Source organism: Microchirus variegatus (assembly GCF_963457635.1).
Source record: "Microchirus variegatus genome assembly, chromosome: 10".
Lineage (NCBI taxonomy): Eukaryota > Metazoa > Chordata > Actinopteri > Pleuronectiformes > Soleidae > Microchirus > Microchirus variegatus.
The window spans coordinates 24,984,834-25,002,423 of NC_139811.1; the positions used below are offsets into that span (position 1 = coordinate 24,984,834).

The 17,590-nt window shown below is 37.1% G+C and overlaps 3 protein-coding genes across 3 annotated transcripts; 1 reads left to right on the forward strand and 2 right to left on the reverse strand.

The window, feature by feature from the left end:
- Nucleotides 1-2,696: 2,696 nt before the first annotated feature.
- snrnp25 (small nuclear ribonucleoprotein 25) lies at nt 2,697-4,479 on the reverse strand (the record flags this gene model as incomplete). Its single annotated transcript, XM_083895890.1, has 5 exons — nt 2,697-2,822; nt 3,436-3,510; nt 3,675-3,780; nt 4,007-4,097; nt 4,231-4,479. 5 exons carry the CDS (start codon nt 4,477-4,479, stop codon nt 2,765-2,767), a joined length of 579 nt encoding a protein of 192 aa, XP_083752016.1. The 3' UTR covers nt 2,697-2,764.
- An 887-nt stretch (nt 4,480-5,366) lies between these two features.
- polr3k (polymerase (RNA) III (DNA directed) polypeptide K) lies at nt 5,367-10,931 on the forward strand. Its single transcript, XM_083896706.1, has 3 exons — nt 5,367-5,598; nt 6,085-6,172; nt 7,024-10,931. The coding sequence occupies exons 1-3, from the start codon at nt 5,488-5,490 to the stop codon at nt 7,149-7,151; spliced, it is 327 nt and encodes a 108-aa protein (XP_083752832.1). The 5' UTR covers nt 5,367-5,487; the 3' UTR covers nt 7,152-10,931.
- A 3-nt stretch (nt 10,932-10,934) lies between these two features.
- Nucleotides 10,935-15,141, reverse strand: cdip1 (cell death-inducing p53 target 1). Its single transcript, XM_083896705.1, has 5 exons — nt 15,095-15,141; nt 13,846-13,995; nt 12,652-12,798; nt 12,133-12,409; nt 10,935-11,191 (listed from the first exon to the last, which is right to left on the reverse strand). The coding sequence occupies exons 2-5, from the start codon at nt 13,919-13,921 to the stop codon at nt 11,080-11,082; spliced, it is 612 nt and encodes a 203-aa protein (XP_083752831.1). The 5' UTR covers nt 13,922-13,995; nt 15,095-15,141; the 3' UTR covers nt 10,935-11,079.
- Between the last annotated feature and the right edge of the window lie 2,449 nt (nt 15,142-17,590).

Consider the following 17,590-nt stretch of genomic DNA (forward strand, 5'->3'; position numbering starts at 1 on the left):
TAGTAATAGTAAATAGTAATAGTAAACTTCATGTAGACACTATTACATAAATAAAAGTAAAAGAAACTCTTGGAAAATACTGCAGAAACAGTGAAATGAAAATAAACATATACTTACATAATACATATATTTAGAAACACAAAGTACATACATTTCATTTTTCCATAAAATGCTGTGATTCCTTAATCTCATGTCAGAGGTTTTTCTGGTGTAAATGCCATGAAACATTTCCATAAAATATCATTTTAATCATATAAAAGAATATTATTATTATTATTATAATTCTTATTATTATCTCGAAGGCAATGTGTGTGTGTGTGTGTGTGTGTGTGTGTGTGTGTGTGTGTGTGTGTGTGTGTGTGTGTGTGTGTGTGTGTGTGTGTGTGTGTGTGTGTGTGTGTGTGTGTTACCTGTTTCCCTTGGCTGCTCTGTGTCTTCCACCCAGGTGATATTCAAACGAAGTGAACAGAGAACTGTTCACGCTATGTGAGGAAATATTCAAATCAGCTCATCTGCCGCTCCTTTTTTGAAAAAAACAGACAAAAAAAACAAAACACTCTGGTTTTTTTACCTCCACCAAGGAGACATTTGTCCTTCTATTAGTGATTTTCTGTCCACAGTTTTTGACACATCAGTCTGTGACGGGCGTGTGATCACACAAGAATGTTCCTATTGAATTTTAGTTACCGATGATATCACCAATCTCATGTAAAGTCTCTTATAATGGCTTAAATCATGTTCATATAACAAACTGAACTCACCAACAACAACAGTACAGACAAAATATTTGTATTAAAAAAATATTTTGCAGACTGTAAATCATGTTTATGTTTTGAAATCATGTTTTGGCATGTGGCGCCACCTACCGCCGTCTACCAATCGTTGCAGTCAGTAGAGTCTCAGCTGCTGAGCAACCACAAGTTGCCAGTTACGTCAAAAAACGAATCCTAAAGAACTCGGTATTTTGAATTTGAATGTAGTAATTGTTTTTGGCCACATTCTTACATATGGCACCTTTAACAAAATTCCATTAGTTAGTAATGAGTCATTACTTTGTGATCCAGATTATGGATTTGGATTTAAATTGAACATGGGAAGTCCACTTTAATAAGTTGGTGAGATGTAACAAAAACTAGCTGTCATCAGTGCTGAGTTTTATGCATTTTTGTCCTTTTTATCATGACTTTTTGATGATAAGCGGCAATTTTGTGTTGTCAATGATGAGCGTAAGACGAGGTGAGTGACAAAATGTAGTCATTTATCAGTTTTTGTCATTTATTTTTGTTACTTCCACACCTCAGGATCAGGATCAGGATGCATTTTGTCATGTTTATATGGCATGTGTTTGTATATAAACAGGTGAATCAGTGTTTTATATAGATCCAGAAACTTCTAGATACAGTGGATGAAAATGAAACAATTCCAGGTGTTTTTTTCTGTCAGGCTGTAAAGAGAGGTGCAACACTGCCCTCCACAGTTTAAAGTTCTACCTCATCCTCCTTATTTTATTCCGCATGCTTTTTATTATTTTTGTAGTATTTTATTTTACCAGGTGAAACATTGAGAACAAATTGTTATTTACAACGTTGGCCTTGGTAAACACTTGCATACAAACATCAGACATATTAAACAGGAACACACATGATCACCCCCCCCCCACACACACACACACACACACACACACACATACATTGCTGCATACTGAGGACTGGGTTGGTGGCAAAGTGAGGACCAGCTTTCCCACTTTATAAATCAACACAATTACAAATATCTACTTCATGAATGACATCTACATAGAACTACTGGTTGCAGTACCATAAAATGTCTGCAAGTGGAGCCCCAGAGCAAAAATGTTTGGTCCAAAATTTGACAAAAACGTCATACTATACTATGTCGTCCAAAAAAATTTTGGGGGGGGACAAATTGAGTATAGCATGTTATAGAACCTAAGGAAGTGATTCCAATGAAAACAAAGTGAGGACCGGCCAAAATGTCCTCATTCCATAAAAATGACCTCACTTTGTTGATTAAAACCCCTCACTGGTCCTCAGTATGCTGCAAGTACAAGAAAACACATACACACACACACACACACACACACACACACACACACACACACGAAACTTAAAAACTTAAATAATTTGTTTTGCGACGACCTTGTTATTTAATCCTTCCAGGTTCTTCATCTTTCCTCAGGCTCATTTGAAGTTCCCAGTAACATTTTGAAGTCCAAAGGTCAGAAGTTGCACTTCATTATCATCCTTGTTCCTTAATCCTCTGGGATTCTTCATCTTTCCTCAGGCTCAAAATTTTGATTTGAAGTTCACTGGAGACTCTAAATTCACCACAGGTGAGAATGTTTGTGTCTGCATGTTTGTTTGTTTGTTGTACGTTCTGACCTTTGACCTGTCCACTACTGCCTTCTGCCTGATGACAGCTGGGACTGATTTGAGATCAGCAGCGGATAATGAGAGATAATGAAATAACAAGTTCAGGTAAAACACAAACACCCAGAGAGAAAATAAAACATTGTTTATTTAACAAATATGATGTGTACAAAATAAAAGTCCACAGTTTTATATTTTATTTACATGCAGCCTCTTTTAAGAAAGGCTTTGAGTGTAAGGAGAGTTTTAGAATGTTTGTAATGTGTGCAGAAATGGATCTGCTGTGTGTCATGATTATCAGAGTCAGTCCATACAACAGGAACTGGTGCTTTGGTGGTGTTGTTGTTTTCTGTCAGATGTTGGTTGTAACACTTGTTTCACTTCTTCCTCAGATGTTTCATGAAAGTCACTTCGTCTCTGTTTCTGATTCCATAACTGAAGACGAAAAGATTCACACGGAGGAAAAACGTCACACACTTTAGATAGATCGATGGAAACCCTGAGCATTTTGGCTGCTTTTCTCCATTACTATGTTTAAACGTACAGTATATGCAGAGGTTAGAAGAATGTCTAATAATAATAATAATAATAATAATAATGTCTTTTTTTCAGCACAATCTAGGCAATCTGATGAAAAAAAAAACATTTTCACTAACTATATAAACACCCTGAGCAAAAAGTACTCATAATGTTTAAAATCTTATTTAATTTGTGAAATTTGGAAATACGTCACAGTTCAAAGTTCACTTGACTTTTTTTTTTATGAACAAAAATAAAAATGGTCTATTTTGTGACTTTTGCAATTATTCATACTTTATATCACTGCTAAAAATGTTGTATAAAATGAATCATAATGTTGACTCAACAACAAGGAAGAAGACGGAAAAAACACACTTTTTAAAACCTGAATATGTGACCTATAAACACACACCCCCAGAATGTCCATATAAGAAGTTGTGTATTATTCCCACCGGAAATTACCATGGGTGCACATATCCTTGCCTAGCGTGAGCACTAAGGGTTAATGATGGTACATTTATTTACTTACTCTTTAAGCCTTGTCTTGTCGTCCTCAAGTTTTTCCCCCTGAAACACTAAATGGAACGTTCTCCAGACATATTTCCTGTGAAAGGACAGAGACAAACAGTGGCAGAGACATTCATGACCTTTTTCTTTTTAAAATGTTAGAATCCGTGTGTGTGTACTTGTGTGTGTATCTTTGTGAGGACCAACAACATATAAACCATAAGAAGGGGACATTTGTCTGTCCTCACTGTGTGTGTTTACCAGCTGATGTGCTTCACTCCGCCTTCACGCTGTTGTTTCAGCTCCATGAATCTACGAATGGCTTTCTTCAGATCCAGGACAGTCGCGTTCTGCACGACCACTATGGCTGATGGAGACACGACATTTCAAATATTAATAATCGAGAAGTAAATTTGTTTGATTAAAATGACACTAGTACAACTTTATTGTCTAATGATTACTTTGCAGACATTACAGACATTCTAGATCTACTTTCGGATAGCGAGTTCATATTTTCTGTAGGTGTCAAAAATCATGTCATTATTATGATTAATGGTCGAAGAAACACACTAGAAACACATCTCAACACTTACGCATCACGTCGCCATCGGCCTTCAACACTCTCACTGTCATGGCCTGACCGTACTCTAGAGCGATCTGAGAATTCACCTCCTCCAGAGTCACCTACAGAAACCGGAAATCAGATGTATGTATTTTGTTTTATCCATCAACTGAGATTATTTTTTATTTTTCTTGGTTTATATTTCTATGTTATTATACTATTTGACATTTGGACAGGTTGGACAGGACACAGCACCTGGATTGGCAGGTCACACAGTAAAGGGTCTTGCACAAGTTGAGCGAGTCCTTCTTCGAAGATATCCAGGATCTCGGAGTGAGGAAGAGCCTCCACATCTTCCTCCTCCTCCACCTCCTCCTCCTCCTCCTCCTCCTCCTCCTCCTCCTCCTCTGCCTGGTTCTCCTTCTCCTCCTGCTCCACCTCCTCCTCCTTCACACACTGAGCTCTTTCTGCAGCAGCTGCAGTGTCAGGACTCTGCTCCTCCATCACCAGGCAAGTTTTAATCACACAGTTTCTTTAAATACCGCTAAAAAAAAGAAGCAGCAACATTTTAAACAGCAAATAAAATCATCTAAATGTTCTAACACCTAAAACACACACACACACATATATATATTTATATATTACCTGGAAACTGATACATTAAAATGATATACTTGCTGCTGAAAAAAACATGATTTTCACCGAGAAACTAATAAACAATGTGTCCAGCACCAATTGCAGACCGGAGAGACACCAACGCTGAGCGCACATGGTTCCTCTTAGATTTAAAGTCAAATGAATAGTGTAATGTTGTTGTAATATAAACATTATAGTTTGTAGTTTATGAGCGTGTTAGTTGTGTTAGTACATAAGAACTCATGCAAAATGACTGCTTTGCGGTTTTAATTAGAGCAGTAAACCTTATTTAGCTCGTTTTAAAAAGTAAAGTTAAAAGCTATTTAGCATCCTTAAATGTATTATCTATAAGTGAATCAGTCCATAAATGATGTGAAACTATGTCTAAGTCTCTTGCTCTTTAAGTCAAAACCCTTGTCGATTAATACACATATATTGTTATATATATACTGGCGAACTGTCCAGGGTGTACCCCGCCTATCGCCCAATGTCTGCTGAGATAGGCACAGCACCCCCCGTGACCCTCTGGTGGAGGAAAAAGCGGTAGATAATGGATGGATGGATGTTATATATATATATTTTTTAAATATGCTGTTCTATCTGATATAATTTATCTTTATTTTGTTCTGAAATTGTTAAAATAAAATGTATAAGAAAAAAAAACCCAAAACATTTTGTTTCCAGACGAACTGTTTTAAAGACAGGACTTGTCTGCCTTTTCCGGTCCGCTACTCATGCTTGCATGCTTCGAATAAACAGGAAGCTAACCAAAACAACTCAGCCGATTGTCAGAAACAGCGCAGACATATCGTGTTGTATCGCTTTTTCTATTTTGTCGCTGTTCGCACGTACTCGCGTGTTTAATTCGCGGCGGACATGCTGCTGTTCTGCCCAACCTGTGGGAACGTATTAATCGTGGAGGAAGGACAGAGGTGCATGAGATTCGCGTGTAACACTTGTCCCTATGTTCACAACATCACAAGAAAGGTGAGTAAACAAAATAAATTAGAGCTGCAACTAACTATTCTTTTCGTAATCGATTAATCTGTCGATTATTTTCTCGATTAATCAATGAATCGGTTGGTTCATAAAATGTCATAAAATGTTAAAAAACGTTGATCAGTGTTTGTCAAACCTGGAAATGACGATGCTCTCGAGTGTCTTGTGTTGTCCACAAACCAAAATGATTCAGTTTTAATGATTTCTTTGTTATGTGGAGCAAAGAAACAAAGAAACTATTCACATTTAAGAAAATAAAACGATCAGAAATCTTGTTTTAATAATGAAAAAAGCTTCAAACCGATTATTGATTATCAAAATGGTTGACGATTAATTTTGGAATCGATTAACAATCGATTCATCGATTAACAATCGTCTCAGCTCTAAAATAAATATATACATTTTTCTGATTCTAAGTTCTACTGAATTTTACTTTGATTTCTCTGTGGTGAATTGTTTGTTTGTTTTCTGCAGGTCAATTACAGAAAGTATCCAAAGTTAAAAGAAGTGGATGATGTTCTTGGTGGAGCTGCAGCGTGGGAGAACGTGGACTCGACGGCAGGTAAGTGATGTGGAATCACACTGAAACCTGAGCTGTGACCTCCTATAATCGCCACATTCTAGGTTATTTTGACTATCCCAGATAAGTTACTATCATTATATTTATAGTCACAATACATGTTCACACAATATTTCAAGTCATGATATGATATTATCACTGTATTTAAGTCACAATACAATACCATCATGATTTTAAAGTCACAATACATATTCTCACAATATTTAAGTCATGATACGATATTATCATGATATTTAAATCACCATTCCATATTATCAGAATATTTTTAGTCACAATACGACGATATCAAAATCATTTGAGTAACAATACAATATTATCAAGATATTTTTAATGCAAATCCACAACAAAGTTTAATGTTTATTTGCGTTTATTTCACTGTATTGATTTGCCTCCACACCTATACCATTAAGTGGAATAAAAAGTCAGCTTTGGTATTTTTAATACAAATTATAGAATAGAGTTTTATTGTCCACCAAGGTGGTAATTTGCCACCTTTTATTATACATTATATATCCATTGTGCACTAGATTATGTGATAAACTATTTATTGCTTTTCTTTATCCACAAATGCAGATTCTTTAGAACTAATCCTTGTCTTGTCGCCAGTACAATAACAATGACTCTGGATATACACAAAGTATTACGTTTATTGAGTAAGTCGCTGTAAATACTTTTTATAGTTTTATATGAGCCAAAAGAAATGTTTTTGCTTATAGGATAGACAAAAGACCCACTTAAAATGTTGATCATTGTTCACAAGAAAATGTCTCACGTTTTTGTTGAACCCAGCTGTCCGTTTGTTTCAAGAGTGTGACTTTCGGTCTCTTTCTCAGAAACTTGTCCCAAGTGCGGCCATGCTCGGGCGTATTTCATGCAGATTCAGACGAGATCAGCAGATGAACCGATGACGACGTTCTACAAATGCTGCCACATACAGTGTGGACATCGATGGAGAGACTGACATGTTTACACTTTGACAGATTTAATGCACTTAAACTGTTATTTTGAGAGTTGATTTATAAGAAATGGGCTCCAGTGGTTGTAAAACTACTTAATTTCTTTCTTTTCTGTGTGTGCATCTGCACTAGAAGTCGACTGATATGGCTTTTTTTTCAGTGGGCGATGCTGATTTTCAAAATCAGGGTAGCTGATAACTTTGATATAATGATGTTTAATGATAACAACTAACAGAAAATTGACAAATCAATAAGACTAATGGTCCAATCTACATTTTATGTCAGCACAGCAATAGCATTTTGATAGAAAAAATGTAACGTTAAATACATGAAACAGGCCAATCAAAAAGAAGTTAACTTTTAGATGGAATTATAAAGTTTTAATGACTTTGCCATGTTTAAAAAGTTTCTGAGAAACCTGGCTGATTAATAAATAACAATAATTAGCCAATAATAATAATGTTGATCAGTGTGTCCCATGCCTTGAAAACTATATTTTCAAATGTTTTGTTTTGTCCTCAAACCAAAATGAATCAGCTTACACAAAGAAACCAGAAAATATACATAAGAAGAAGCTGAAAAATCAGGGAGCTTGTTTTAATCATGAACAAAAATAAACTTCAACTGATTATCAAAAGAGTTGCTGATCAATTGTTCAATCAAATAACCATTGCAGCCCAAATGATAATTATTAAAAATGTCAAATACCGGCCCAACCAGTTAATCGGTATACCTCTAGTCGGCACAGCTGAAAGAATAAGTCATTACATGTTACGTGCAGCATAAAATCCAAATTAAATTTAAAATGACAAAGAAAAATCATTCAGATTTTTATTGATAAAATATTACCTGTATACAACTGTCAAACAAATGTTGACTTACATAGTTAATACGTATCACAGACATTTAGAGAGCAATGCAGACCAGCATTATCCACAACAATGGCATATACAGTACTTGGTATTAAAACTTCATTGCAGAGTGGACCTTTTTACAGAGTTTATCACTTCACTTCCAGAGAAGAAGAAGAAAACACAGAGTTAAGGATCTAGTTAGTGTTAATTAGTCATTTCAATGAGTGGCTCATGCAGACAAACTGCACATGATGGATTTGAAGGTGACCGGCAGGTTAGACATGCTGTGGTGGAACAATGACAATTTTTTTTTTTTTTGCAAGATATCAGATAACAGTCGTTTATTTGAAGCTTTTTCTCGGCAGAAAAGTTTTACCCTATTTCTTAGATAAGTCAACACACGTCTTAGTTCGCTATGTAACATGCATCTACGCAATGCAGCGATTCTTAAAGGGCTGATGTCGAAATGATGGTTTGTCCACTAGTGTTTTTTTGTATTTTAAAACTAGGTACTTTAGGATGGGCATTTCTCACAAAAAAAATGCTATTTGAGTACTTTTAAACTGAAGCGTGTGAGAGTTTGTGAAAGTGATGCAGTCTTCACAGTGGGTTGAGCTAACGAGATGCATTCAAAGACCCTGGTAAATTCCACCACTTCTGTAGGATCTACAGTGTATTTAGATTCAGAGGAGCAGCTTCAAGAAATCCTTGTATATTTCATCACTTCTGCAAACACACAAGTCCATGAACTAGGCTGACGCTTGTTTTAATTCTTTTCAATACATTAAGAATAGTCAGAGTAACTGATCAACTTTTTTTTATAATCAATCATGCCCTTCCTCACGAGCGACGAATTTGTCAGACGCAGCGTCGTTTCAATCATTTAAGTATCAGGTATGGACTCAAAATAAATTGCAAGATGAATATCTTTAACATGCCTTTTTTCTACCTTAGTCTTCACAACATCTGGCCACACGAAAGAGAGAGTGATCGTGAAAACAAGGAAGGACCCTTTCGAGATTTTACATGGAAGGACACGTCCGCGCAAACAATGCCTCCAACAGACGATGTGCGATTTGTGCAATCTTTTACGAGATCAAATCACGTGAGCAACATCAAGTATGATGACACCTATTGAAACATGGGTTACGACGCAAGTTAGTACAAGAACAGTGATTCCCCTCGTGGGCTGTTAGAGCACTGCATGTTGGCCACGAGAGGGCTTAAAAGTAAATGAACAGAAACGTTTTTAATTGTTTAGTTTTGTAGTCAAAATAAATCTAAACATTCACCTGCTTAAATTACTGTGGGTAGCTTTTTTGAAATAATGATATTGAGTCTTTGCCTGTTTTTTAAATGAATAATTGATATGGTGATGTGTGATCTTCTAGTCTTGCGTGTTGTGATTTAACGTTTTAGTTGGAAGTGAAGTTAAAATGGCCCGGGGATATTCTAACATTTGGGAATCCCTGGTATAGAAGTGACATGTCTTAGCAGCACATGCACTGACGGAGCATTTTTCACAAGCTTTTTTTAGACACAAGAAGCAGGACCGCTGAGCCGCCAACAAAGAAATCGCCACCAGTGTTTCATGCTGGTCATCTTTCGTCAGGGACGATATATACCAGGCATAAAGGCAGATGTTTGGTCTAAAAATTGGACATATCCAAGTAAAACGTGTATTGAAAACTGAACTATCCCCAGTGAGGTGATAGGGAAATTAATTGAAAATCAAATTAAATCATCTGAGTCGATTCTGTAAATCACAAGCGATTCTGAGCCCTCACAGAAGCATGTAGCAAAAGGACGCAAGATTACCGACGAGACGCACTGTCCGTCATCTCCACTTCAATACTGCGATAGTCAAAATAAGTGCATGTATAGAAAAATTCACTGAGCAAACAACAAACCAAGTAAGTCAAAAATCACATGCTGCTTTTACTTGGTTAAACTTTATAAATTGCGGGTTTTTTTACCTCAGAAGAACGATTGGCTGAGGTTGAGAGGTTTTACGTCAGAAAACGTATTTTTCTAACTAATTTCAACTTAAAGTGCAAATGTTAGCTTGATTCACATAAACAAAGTAGAGCATAGATATGGAGAGAGGGCATCATTCTCGTGTGTAAAAGAAGCCCGGCAGATTACGAAACACCGACAAGTGGCGTCCATCTCAGACAATCCCGAACAAACATGTTCAGACGGACGACAAAATTAAACAAGAAAAAAAAAACTAACATGTAACAGGGCGAGTCAGTGAGTGGTTGGAGTATGAAAATGTGAGAGTCACATGCTGATGTGTCAGACTCAATTCTCCACTGCCGTCATCATCAAAATGAGAGGAAACGCTCCATTAAAAAGTTCACAAACTTGTACAATCAAAGCCAAGATACAGTGAAGCTGCTGGTATGAACGGATGAATCCCACAGTTTTTTTTTGTCTGTTTTTTTTAAGCTTAATACTTATTTTTGCGATCTGTAAATGGAAGGATGAAAAATTGCTCACATTCAAAGAGGGATCACGACAGTAACAGGAGAACAAAACAACCACAAAATCTGTTGTAGTTATGAGGAAAATGTTCACAGTTCTCAACAGAAACTCAAATATTTTTTTTAAATAAATAAGAAGAAAGTGTTTATCCAACATGTTTGACTTCAACACGCTTGCTTCCGAGTAAGATTCACAGATGAATTCACATAAATTAAAGTGACTGTGTTTTTCACAGTTTTCTCTAAGGCTGTCAAATCAACGGTTGTTTTTTTTTTTTTTTTCTTTAAATTTACAAATGTAGCATCACAACATTCTCCCCAGTCTCCACACAGGATCACATGGCCTCTCTGTTCCTCATGTACATTTATATATTTTCAAATGCATCTAACGAAAAGAAAATGCTGAGAAATGATTATTTACAGTAGTTATTCTGTGATGTAGTGAGAAAACTATGCTCTCAATGTTTGAGGGCTTTACACGACACTGCATAAAATGAAGAGGAGGGGAGGAGCCTGTCACTACCAGCAGGAGGCGCTGTGAGTTTGCGTGCGTGTGCATGTACGCGTCTCGTGTTTCCTGCAGCCGTCGTTGGTTAGCATATACGCTTGTATGTGTAAATGTAGCCCTTACAGTTAGGGCAGGTGTGAGTCACATCCTTGAGGTCGTCGATCAGACAGGGAATCAGGCAGCAGCCGAGGTCACACCTGAAAAAGAGGAACAAAACGAGTGATTTAAATGGCTTTTATAAAGAAAGTGTGAGTTCCAGTGGAAGAAATAGAAATAGATTTGAGCATAACCTCTGTGACAGCAGCAACATAGTGATATTGGAAGAAGTAACGCATTCCCACAAAAACTAACTAAGATTAACTAAGTTAATCCATGTCCATTTTTTTTTTTTTTTTTTTTTTTTAATCTTGTCTGTTTTTGAACAGACAGAACTGGTGGTTCAGTGATTCGCCCCGATGTGAAAGATTATTATAGGTGTCGAACCAGAACAGAGGAGACGACCACTCTGCATACAAATTGTGTGTTCACAACAAAAGGAGAGCCTGCTGACTGAATGAGGAGTGAGATGGAGCCTGAAAACCTTTCTTCAGAAGTCTCTTTCTTGCACTTGCTTTGCATAAAACCAGGTTAGTGACAACAGCAGGTTAATGTGAGCTAAGGCCATGTTTCTACTGAGAGGTGCGGTTCAGAGCAGTGTAGTATAGTATGTATGTTTTTAGCTTTTAGGAATTGTACCTAAAATAACCAGCCACAACCGTTGCATTTTTTGGCACCCTTCCCTGTGGGTACCAAAGTAAAATGGTGCGGTACAGTCCGGGTGGAGCTAGACCGACAGTCGCACCAAACCCTACATCTCCCCTACCGAGTAAAGGTACTGTTCTCAGTTGAAACGCAAGCCTGGCCCAAGGCTTTGGCACTACAACCACGGCATAAAGGGCACTTCACATAGTGTCTTAAAACAAAGTCTGAGATGTTTCGAAGTAATGCGTTGAGCTGCCCTACAGTTGTATCCATCAAAACTAAGCAACCAACACCTGGGAGCTGCAGTCACCTGTCCACGATAAAGCCATATGAAGATCAGACCCACCACATACATGTCAGTTACATGTCCTGAGCTCCTGACCTGCGACTTACTTACCCTACGAAGAAGCAGAAGAGGCAGAAGAGCGTGTTCATGAGGCCAATGTCGTGGGAGATACGTGTGACGATCGCCTGCTGACAGTGTGGACACACAGTCTGCACTGGCGAGGTCTGGAACATTTCCCCCTGCAGGACAGTCACAGTGGTGGCTGCACCTGGAGGAGCCAGGACGGTCGCTGTGTGTCCCCCCATGTGGACAAAGTGACCAGGACCGGGGCCCATGTGACCTGGCATCTGGTGAGGAAAGTGACCTGGAGGCGGTGGGTAGTGGCCACCTGTCCGGAGTCATAAGTTCCAAATGTAAGTTTTGGATATATATATATATTTTTTATTTTTTAACAAAAAATAAATAAATAAAGTAAAAAAAAAGTTTTGAATAATTATTAGAATATGAAGCCAGTTATGATACACGTTTCTATGAGGGATTAATTTTTCACATGGCACTGTATTCGTTGGCTTGTTTTGATGCTTTATACACTCTTTATAGACTATCTGCCTACTACCTGCCTAATACTACCTTGTGGTGGTGGCATCGGCATTGGCATTGGCATGGGACCTTCTCCAGGGACGTGTGGGGGGAGGAAGCCTAGTTGCGGAGCCTCGTAGGGCGGAGGACCGTAGTCTGGAGGCTGGGACGGTCCCTGCTGAGGACCAGTCCTATACACTGTTTGAAAAACAACATACACATTTAAAAACATGTAAGGGAAAGCAGTCTGAAGAAATGTAACAATACTATCACAAAATACAGGATACTGGTTCAACCTGTTGTATGCTCCTGCAAGTACTATATTTATGTCAATAGAGCCAACACTCAATGCTACTCTGGACTCCAGACCTACAAAGAATATTTCACGATCAAATAATTACGTAACGAAACTCAAGCTACAAGCAAGTTTATACTGGACAGTGCATGAATATTACGTTTAGTGTTTAGCAAGCACTTGTAGACTTGTTTAACATGTTTCGCATTATAAGCACAAGTGTCACTGTCCTAAAGAAAGAGTTAAAGGTGCATTATGTCCTCCGTCCTTCCCAAACAAACTGTGTCTAGACCCAGTCTACTGCAAGTGATCAGAACCAGGTTACGAACACGCTTATGTAGCCGACTGATTACCTGATTCTGATCACTGGCTGAGCCTCTCCTCCAGCAACCGCTGCCTTCACTGCCACAACGGATTTCCAAAACTGAGGGAACAGTTTAGAAATCTGAGGGAACTGAGGAAGACTAAGCCAAATTCGAGTCCTCTTTAGGTCTTTGCATGTATATTGCCATAAACTATATAACGTTATAAAAGGGGAGGCAAAAATGAAGGACAGCTCTGTCAAATATCATGCATAACGTGATTCCCTAGTCAACAGCTAACGTTACCATAAATTATAATACATCTTGATCTTTACTGAGAGAACATAATTGTGTGTCTTAGAGCCACTCATTTATGATAAAACGCTCGCCATAGTCACTCTTCGCTGACGGAGGACACGCCGCTTTGGCAACCTCGACTCTGGAAGAGAGGGGTGGAGTGGGAGGCGGGTACGACTCACCGCAGTGTTTTGATTTTGAGTGTAGTAACTGTTTTTGGGCACATTGTTACAGATGGCGCCTTTAAAACACACTAAACTGTACTTCCTAGTGATTTCATGTTAAAACAATGAGTGAACAACACACATGCTCATGAACATTCTCATAATACTGCACATTTAGTTTGATTACCAGGCTGCCCATTCTTCTCCTGAATGGGTGGGGCACTGGGACCTCCAGGATACGGAGGAGGAGGGTCATTGGACATACTGGCCGGATTTCTGGACAGGGAGAGGGGACGAACACGGAGCTCCGCTCAAAACTCTCCTGTAGTCTTTCACTCTGCAAGTAAAAAATAAAGCATGGACAGTTTGAGTCCCATGGCTCATTACCCTCTGACACAAGCTTCTCCCAAGTCATAAATTGTTCCAGGCTAAAGTGGTAACAGCTCCACTGTTCTGTGTGTTCAGGTTTCAACAGGAGGATGGTTTTGTCTTTGGTTCAATTAATAATGCATACTTATGACTTAGCTGAAGTGTTACGCAAATAAAGAGAAAATAAATTCACAAGGGGAATGAGAAGAGATTATTGACACATCAGAACCACTCGACTTTGGAATGACATAAATGAGAAGGAAAGATGTTATCCCTCCACAAGGGTCATAGGGGAGGCTGAATTACCTTCTCATTTGGTGTTTTATGGCATAACTGTGTTTTTCCCCACAGTTCAAAAGTTGAACACAGTCCAATTCCTTTGCATCTAAATAACAATTTCACAGACTTGCCTTTAATCCTTTAATCTTGTGGTTGGTTTGCCATGGTGATTAACGACACTTTCCATCCATAATGTTGTATTATCCCCATGGCACAAAAAAATGGTTGTGAAAGATTTATACCACATCAGTCCAGCATTTACATTTTTACATTGTTAAACACCCATGTGATATTTTGGGTTCTTTGAATCACATCTGATTTACTGTACACTTGTATTTTTCCAACCAAATGACTTTGACCAGTATGAGACCAAGTGTCATCTGGTCATTTCTGTTTTACAGCCAAGAAGAACAGACACACTGCATGGGTGTGCAAAGGAAAAGAGAAGAGGCGGGCAGTAATGCAATATTACAGATGCCAGCTGCCATAAAACACCAACAAAGACAATTGAGGATCTCTCGATTTCGGGCCTGGTGAGTTAGATAAGGAAACGCAAACATCTTTACTAAATATGAGGGAAACGTCAAGGTGGAGAATGTTAATATTATTAAAATGCGGTAAATACGTCATAAACATAAAGCTTTTTGTGTTTCTGTATTCAGATTATATATATATAGATATACATATATATATATATATATATATATATATATATATATATATATATATATATGTATGTCTATATACATTTAAACAAAAAACTAGTTATAAAGTAAACAAATATTTACCTGGTACAAATGAGAAAGGAAAGTCTGCCTGGAATCTGGCAACCTGGAATTACACAATCTTGAAATAAGTAACTATGACTGAGAATGAAACATGAATGAAATAAAAAGCTGATTTCTTTACTTATGTCCTCCAATCTCTCGTAAAAACAGATGCCAGTTCAGTGACCTCTGTTCTATTTGTATTGTATTTAGCTTAGAAGGTAGTACAACAATACAGATGCCATAAAACCAACATGTAATACATACATATACATAAACATATACATACATATAACCCTATCCTCCCAAAAAAACAAATTGCATACTAAATGTAATAATTATGAAAAATAAGGGAATGATTAAATGCATGTTAAGTAAAATACATATCTTTATTGTGGGCATTCACTGCTAACCTGCCAGCTCGCTAACACTGTGTTGTTGTTTTTTTCTTTAAATCCTTTACAGATTATCCAGCTCAAAGCCACTTGCACAATTAAACGGAGTTACGTAATTGAGACTAAGAACGGGAACAAGCGTGAGTTGTCACATTAAACCAGGACACGTATTTTAGCGCGTAGCATCTGACAATAACATTGTTATTGTCAACGTTAGCTGCCGCGGTGGCTAAAGGACATTACGATAGAGGGGGTGTTGACGTCACTATAAATGACAGCTAACAGGCAGTTGGTGATAGTTTCTATCACATCAATGCGACTGTAAATCCATAAACAAGAGGCGAATGAGTATTTTCTAGCATTTGTACACCGATAATATGGGTGTGTACGATCAGCTGAAGCTAAGCTTGTTTGCTATGATTCGTTAGCTAGCTAGCTGCCGAGCTAGCCCGTCTTTGAAATACGCTCAGGAACTAAAAATTAAAAAACAAACAAACGTGGACATTAATGAAGCGCCTACTACACCACGCTTGGTTCTGCTCAAGACTGTTATGATGCCACTGCCATTTAAGAGAAACGCCAAATTACCTGGTTGATGGGAGAGACACGTAGCGATGCCTCAGCGGTGGAGCAGCTGAAGTTTGTTTGACGTTGGGTTTCCCGACAACACACGTCCAGCTGGATTAACTCTTCTTGTGAGGTCGACCGATGCAGGTTGTTTTTTTTTTGTTTTTTTTGTAAGGCCGATATAATAAACCGATATGATGCTCAAATCTTTAATACATGAAAGTCAAAATAACTTGATTATATATGCCTGAAAAATATAGTAACATTTCTGCATGCAATTATCCAAACCTGTGTAACTGGTGTCCTGTATATTAAATGTTTTTGCAACACTCAATTCATAGACACCCATATCATATTTAAATCACTCAAACTAAAATAGACTATATTCAAATATTATTGAAACAGTATTCATCAGTGTAATATACAATAAAAATACAAAATGTCCTTAATGTAACTGTCTATATAGGCATCTTATTTTCTCGTGTTATATCCATATCCCTGCTCTTGATTTAAATTGTATTTGATATTATAAACACTCAGTATTTTAAGTTAAATACAGTAATAATTCAAGTAATCACTGTTGACATCAGTCTGTGCACCTCATTATCAATGAATAGTTAGTAAAAATGGGAGTCACAGTAACATTTGTTTTAGAGACATTAACAGCAAAGGAAATGACAGGCTGTACATTTGCTGACCTCCGGTGGTCATAGGGAGAAATTGCAATGCTGTATTGTTGTGGGGAAATGAGTTACACCCTCCATAGCTTGACGATGCAGAACTTACTACTAACAGTGCTGCAAATAACGATTATATTATTATTTTTAATCTGGTGATTGTTTTCTTGACTAATTGGTCAGTTGCTTTGTCTATAAAATGTATCAAAATGATGATGTTCTCAAATGTAATTTTGTCCACAAACCAAAATTATTTAGTTTTAATGATTATGTAGTTATTTGAAGCAAAGATACCAGAAAATATTTACATTTAAGTAGCTGAAAAATCACAGTAATTCATCAGTTATCAATTTTTTTAAAGAATTGGAGACTCATTTAGAAATCGATTAATGGTTGCAGTCCTAACTATTAATATGAGTTATTATTTACCATAGCTGAATTTAATTATTGTATTATTATTATATTTTGTTACTGTTTGTTTGGCACTCGTTGTTTTGTAAATATGTAAAATTCATATATTTAAAGAACAGCTCACAAATACTATTCAATACACTTCAAGCTGTTTTGGGTTATTAGGTAATCAATTATTAGTCACACAAATTTGAGATAAATGTAAACATTGAAACTTTAACTTGTCTCTGCAAAATATAACATTACATTGATGTGTAAATATATAATAAACATTTGTCATATTGCTGTGGAACCTAATTATTTTTTGCAATGATTTTTGCAACGGATTTTGCAACTGTATATTAGTATTGAATCATGGTTTAGCCTTAATTATAACCCTTTATAACAGTAATTCCCATATTTAGTTTATTTTTTGTGCATTGTAAAAATAAATGTGCCTTTTTTGTTTTCCATATGTGTACATTTAA